At 51.7% G+C, this 6,597-nt stretch overlaps 1 protein-coding gene across 1 annotated transcript; it reads left to right on the forward strand.

Moving 5' to 3' along the window:
• Positions 1–3,248: 3,248 nt before the first annotated feature.
• Positions 3,249–5,527, forward strand: BHLHE22 (basic helix-loop-helix family member e22). Its single transcript, XM_081070958.1, has one exon. The coding sequence runs from the start codon at positions 3,389–3,391 to the stop codon at positions 4,475–4,477; it is 1,089 nt and encodes a 362-aa protein (XP_080927084.1). The 5' UTR covers positions 3,249–3,388; the 3' UTR covers positions 4,478–5,527.
• Positions 5,528–6,597: the final 1,070 nt, after the last annotated feature.

Consider the following 6,597-nt stretch of genomic DNA (forward strand, 5'->3'; position numbering starts at 1 on the left):
TCAGGAGCGCAGGCCTTTGCCCTGCTTCTTGACGGAACAAAATTCACGTGTACAGATCTCCGGAGCTCCTGCGGCCAGACCGCACTAGGTGAGCAGCTGACGTCAGCCCTTTTCTGGTCCGAAACCAGGCGGCGGGATCCCTCTCAGGTGAAGAGAGAGAGCCTAGGCTATGACATAGGGCTGACGACGATTAAACTAGGTAACGAGACACCGGGCAGATGTGTTTTCATTGCCCTGTAAGATAAATGAAGTGTTAAGTGCCTGACAACTTCCTAGAAGCAATCAGCAAAAGTTTACGAGTGCATAAACCTCAAAGACCATTCCTCTATGGTTGTTATATAAGGCCCACATTTCAAGCTTGTATAAATTCTCCAGCACTTTCCCACTGCTAAGTCTCCAGTGGCTATTAAGCAGCCACCTCCTCCGGGGAGACCTGGGGGGATCTTCTTTAACCACCAAAGAAAGAGGGTTTTGGCTCCTACTGAGTGAAATAAAAGTTGCACAAAAGTTTGTTGCAGAAGTTTGGACGGCCAGGGAGAGGAGGAGAGTTGGAAGGACCGCGTGGAGGTGCAGTCCGGGAAGGGTCACGAGGTGCTCTCCGGTGCTGAGTTATCTGATAGCGGCGAAGGACCAAGGGAAGACCGTGGGGTGGGGGAGAAGAGGGTCACAGGTCTAAGCCGTGGCAAGCAGCGCCCGCCTTGGCCGATTTGGGTGGTCACTCCTGCTGTGCATTCCGTCCCTGCAGGACACAGCCCTGGGTGGCGCCCGGAGCTAAGCCTGAGCTCCTACAAAGCCCGGGAGTAGTACTTCCTTGGCCCTTCCAGGGTCCACTGAGTGGCCGACAGGAACCCAGGCGTCCCGCGGAAAGTGCCAGCCCACTAGGAAGGCAGGCTGGGTGGAGAACCCAGGCAGGCATCGGGGACTGTCTTCATTGCGCTCAGAGCCACGACGGTGGCAGCCTGGAGCCTCCCTAGGATTTTGATTAGTTGGTGTCAGCACGCACGATTCACCTACACGTTTATAGAGCACCTTTGTTTATGATCCCAGTGAAAAGAAAGCTGCTAATTGAAAAACAGTAACAGGAGCGTGTCTTTAGCTTCCTAAAGGGAGAGGTTAACAGCTGCGAGAGCCGGGGGAGGGAGGTTGGGAGGGAAGCCGTGATCGAGGGGCTGCCCTGCACAGAAACGTGCTTTTGGATCCCGAGAGAAACCCGTGGGCCTATTCAAGTCTTCCAGAACCACCGGCCTGGGTTCCAGGCTGTAAAGCCTCCCTCAGCCCGCTTGTTCTTTGTCCGACTTTGGGTTCCAGTAAATCCGAAGGCGCGAAGGTAACCAACAAGCGTAGTATTTCTGTCCTCGTGAGACTGAATCTCAGGCAATTATTTTGGAAAGATACCGCTGGGTCCCTGTTCATTCTTTCCAGGTGAAAATGCAGACGCTTCTGTGCCGTCCTCACCCTTCCTTTATGAACTAAGGCGCCCAACTGTTCTGATATTACCATTCAAAAACAGGTTCTGTGGCGAACCTCATTTGTGAATCTATTACAGAGATTAATAGATTATTTCTCCTTTTTCAACTAATTCTCAGTTGGGAAATTTAACCATATGGTAAGGAGAGAATTAGAATTTCATCACATTAGAGCAAAATGTAATGAAAAGAGTCCAACACCTGGGGCCAACTCAGAAAGGCACAATTAAAAGGTTTTTAATGAAACCAGAGAAACCAAAAATTTCATAGGCTTCAGTAATTCTGCCACATAAGAAAGATTTATTAGAGGTGTTGGGAAATATTGTTTTTACTTATGTCCTAAGGATGAACACTGGCAGCTAAATACCATGTGCTCCCAGACACGCAGCTCGGGAGCGAGAGGTCGGTATGTACCCTTTCCCATCCGAGAAGAGCCCTGTCTTCACAGACGTCCCTACAGCCCCTTTCCAGCCCTTCCAGAACAACCGAGGCAGGTCCAGATGCCCCTGAATGGCTTCCTAACAGTGGTGGTTACGTTTCGGGGCAAATCTACATACACAAATGCCCCACGTGGGGTGTGAGAGGATTTGACTCCCGGTGAAGTTGACTGTTCTGAAACTACAGGATTCTAATCTGGAGAAAAGTTTGAGAAATCAGTTTTTTTCCTGTTTAGGTAATTGTGTGCTTCATCATTACTGTAGCCATCATTACTGTAGCAGTTATTTGGGGGCCGCCTCAAAGGCATGCCTTTTTTAATCTAATGGGCTTCATAATCAATTGGATCTTCATTTTCCTTCCCCCCCCCCCAAACCGGGTTGGAAATGGGAAGGGGGGTGGTGGTGGAAATAAGGCAGTGTATCCGAGGGGGACGATTTCTTTGCTCTCTTACTAGCTGAGAATCGGGTAAGTTTTGGACAAGCCAGCCGGGACACCACTTCACACCCTCCCCCCCCCCCAAAATCCCATCTCCAAATCGAGACCAGAGTCAACATGCGAACAGGGGTGGGGAATAATTCTCGCCCGGAATGGTAATTTAGCACAAGATGAGGCAGCAGTAGCGAGCGAAGGGCAGTGGGGGTGGGGTGCGGTGGGTGGGGGCGTCAGCTTTCCGCAGGACTCCCGGGCTTCGCCGCGGATCTACAATTTGCTGAAGGAGCAAAGAACATCCTCGACTCTAAGTAGGGCTTTTAGTGTGCTCATTGATGAGTGAAAGTCGCCACACATGTCAAGCTAAAGGCAGTTGTTGGGTTACTAACAGGACCCAGCGCCTTGCAAACATATGCGCTACGCTGTGTATACAGATGGCAGGCAGAATAATGGAGCAGGCGCCTTTTATAAAGCTCTGGCTGCTGCCTGTCTTCAGACCTGGGAAATGAAACTATTCAGACTCGCGGCCAGATAGCGCCTGCGATTGTTTGTTACCGTTTTAATCCTATTAATTAAAACGTTAACCTGATTGGGTAGAAAGCGCTGTCCCAACAGGCGAGTCTTCTTCATAATAACCTACTCAGAGATAATGATGTAAGACTCCCCCGTCTGCGGCGGCGGCTGGTTGATGGGTCCGGAAATCTCTTGAAGGTGAATCCAAGCAAGATAAACGGTGCGGAGAGGAGGCGCGGGGCTGGGCTCCGAGCGGCGGCGGCCCCCTCTCGCTCCGCGCCCACCCTCCCACCATGCGGGGCCGCGGCCCATGTTGAGCCCCGGCAGCCAGCACCATCGGCTGGAGACGACGAAGAAGAAGAAGAGGAGTCGGCGAGCGCGGGGGAAGGCGAAAAAGAAAAAGAAGGGCAGAGGGCTGCCAGCAGCACCCGGACCGACGCGCGCGTCGGCCCCGGAGTCCGGCTCGGGCGCGTCTTCCCCGCCGCCTGACTCCCGAGCCGAGGCGGCGGCGGCCGGCCGGGGCTGCGCGCCGGCGCCGGACCATGGAGCGCGGGCTGCACCTCGGCGCGGCCGCCGCGGGCGAGGACGACCTCTTTCTGCACAAGAGCCTGAGCGCCTCCGCCGCCAAGCGCCTGGAGGCGGCTTTCCGCTCCACGCCCCCGGGCATGGACCTGTCCCTGGCGCCGCCGCCGCCTCGGGAACGCCCGGCGTCCTCCTCGTCGCCCCTGGGCTGCTTCGAGCCGGCTGACCCCGAGGGGGCAGGGCTGCTGCTGCCGCCTCCTGGAGGCGGCGGCGGCGGCGGCGGCGGCGGCGCGGGGGGCGTCCCCGGGCTGCTGGCGGGCTCTGCCGGCGTCGGGGGCGACCCTAGCCTGAGCAGCCTGCCGGCCGGGGCGGCTCTGTGCCTCAAGTACGGCGAGAGCGCCAGCCGGGGCTCGGTGGCCGAGAGCAGCGGCGGCGAGCAGAGCCCCGACGACGACAGCGACGGCCGCTGCGAGCTGGTGCTGCGGGCCGGAGGCGCGGACCCGCGGGCCTCCCCGGGCGCGGGAGGCGGCGGCGCCAAGGCGGCCGAGGGCTGCTCCAACGCCCACCTCCACGGCGGCGCCAGCGCCCCCCAGGGGGGCCCCGGGGGCGGCAGCGGCGGGGGTAGCAGCGGCGCTGGCGGCGGTGGCGGCGGCAGCAGCAGCAGCAAGAAATCCAAAGAGCAGAAAGCGCTGCGGCTCAACATCAACGCCCGGGAGCGGCGGCGGATGCACGACCTGAACGACGCGCTGGACGAGCTGCGCGCGGTGATCCCCTACGCGCACAGCCCCTCGGTGCGCAAGCTCTCCAAGATCGCCACGCTGCTGCTCGCCAAGAACTACATCCTCATGCAGGCGCAGGCCCTGGAGGAGATGCGGCGCCTCGTCGCCTACCTCAACCAAGGCCAGGCCATCTCCGCCGCCTCGCTACCGAGCTCCGCGGCCGCGGCCGCGGCGGCCGCTGCCCTGCACCCGGCGCTCGGCGCCTACGAGCAGGCTGCCGGCTACCCGTTCAGCGCCGGGCTGCCCCCTGCCGCCTCTTGCCCGGAGAAGTGCGCCCTGTTCAACAGCGTCTCCTCCAGCCTCTGCAAACAGTGCACGGAGAAGCCTTAAACACCCCCCCCCCCCGAGAAACACAAGACCGACCAAAAAGCTAGAGGAAAGGGAAAAGCTGTCCCCCACGCCCCCCTTTTTTGGTCCTCTGGTAGTTGGGAAACACTTGCAGAACAAACAAAGCAGAGGCGAGAACTGAAGAGACCTTTCAGAGACAAACGGGACTTTCAGACTGACATCCCCAGAATCTCGGTCTTTGGGGTGGGGAGGGAGGGAGGAGGGAGGTGGAGTTGGGCTGGAGTACGGATGTCTTTTTTCTCAGAAAAGTGGCAACTTTGGTGACAGCCTAGACCGCGAGGAAGCAGAGTTTTCCTTTAAGGTTACAATTAAGTTGAGAAGTAGTCGCTTGGTTATTAAGCGTGGAGAGCATTAAATGGCAAAATACTAATCTTACTAATTGTGAATTTGGCTAGTGCTGAGGGGGAGAGAAGGAGTCCGGGATCGAGTGACTTGTGGGACGGAATATATTCATTCAGACAAATCAGAAAGGGCACTTGAAAATAAATTTTGACTCTGAGCCAGGAGAAAAACTTGAAAGGTAGATTTAAGAGAAAAAAAAAAAAGAAAACAAAAGAGACACGTTACTATTAAAGACTTGTATTTTTTATTGTCTCTGAACTTTAATCCTGTGAAAATGCTCAAAAGTTTTGGCAAGAGTGATATAAAAAACTGACTGTGGCTGAAAGAATTGCATTTAAAAATATTTATGTGCACCTTGTTACTTTCCACTCTGCAATGATGTATTAACAATTCATGGTATTTATTTGTTATTCTTCAATGACCCTTCCACATCAACAGTATTTATCAAGTGTTAAGGTCATGGGTCTTATGTGCAGATTTTTTTTAATGCCTCTAAATTCTGTTTTATAGATTAATTTATAATGTGTGCCAACTGTTTCAAAGGTCTATTTGCCAACAAGTATGAAGAGACCTATTGATGTATCTGAGCTGCTTAGGTTCATCAAAGATCACCTGGATTTTTTCAGTTGCATCATCCCTGTATTTAAATTGAGCTTTAATAAATTGCTTCAGTCCAAAAATTACAGGAAAGGTGTATTCTTAATTGATGAATTGATCTCTTTTTGGAAAGGGGACTCCTTTGCATTCTAAAAGGGAAAGACATCACAGCAATAGATCCTATAAGTAAGACACCAGGCTAAGCAAATATTTTTCCAGGCTGTGCTGTGCATTTTTAAAGGTCTAATTTAATTGCTTTTAATATATATGTACATATATAAGTTATTTTAACTGTGGAGAATTATTTAAGTTAAAAGACTGGTTTGATTTGCCTATGGTGTGAAATCCTTTGTTATTTTTCTAAAAAAATAGAATTTAAAAAGAAATAAAATAAAACTAAGGAAGAGCAAGAAGCTATTTACCCAAAGTGAGCTTTCAGTTTTAGTTTGCATGGCTGTTTGCCTGCCTTTCTATCCTATGGAAACCAAGAAAACCTTTTTTTAAAAATGGAGTCCTGCTATTTTCCACTCCTTGCAGATAATACAAATTTAGTTTGTCAGGTTGGATGGCGAGTTGGGAGCTGTAATGGATCTATTGGTGGGTTTTGGATGTGTAAAGAATGATATATATATTCAATAGGTCAATCAGACTATGACAGCTGTGTACGACCATTTGTATGTGTATCTATGTCAGAAAGAATCTTTATTAAAATATTTTGATCAAACATTTTATTATGCTGTGCTTTGTGGAAGGAGCAGTCACCTCTCTTCTGTGTTACTTTTTGCTTGAAAGGTAACAAAAAAGAAAGGAGTTACAGAGAAGGTGGAACTAAAGTTTTGTCAAGGATACACTATTAGGAGTGGTAGTTCACTTGTTTACTTGTTCAAAGGATGGTGGGTGGGCCTGGTCATTGGAGGAGAGAGAAACTGGGTCAGAAACTACAGGACCTCTGGAGTTCCTGTCTGCTGGCATGAACTTTGAAGGCCATGCTGTGGCTGGAATTCTTTCCCACCTTGTTAACCTGTTAGGGCCCATCAAAGAGGGTAAAGTTTTTTGTTAAAGAGTTTTTTTTATCAAATTTCTATCTGCAACTGCCCAAAGCCAAGAAAAGAGATGGATTTGGATTCTCTGAGGATAAATTTTATTGTGGCTTTCCACTTTCT

This window comes from Rhinolophus hipposideros, assembly GCF_964194185.1.
Source record: "Rhinolophus hipposideros genome assembly, chromosome: 13".
Lineage (NCBI taxonomy): Eukaryota > Metazoa > Chordata > Mammalia > Chiroptera > Rhinolophidae > Rhinolophus > Rhinolophus hipposideros.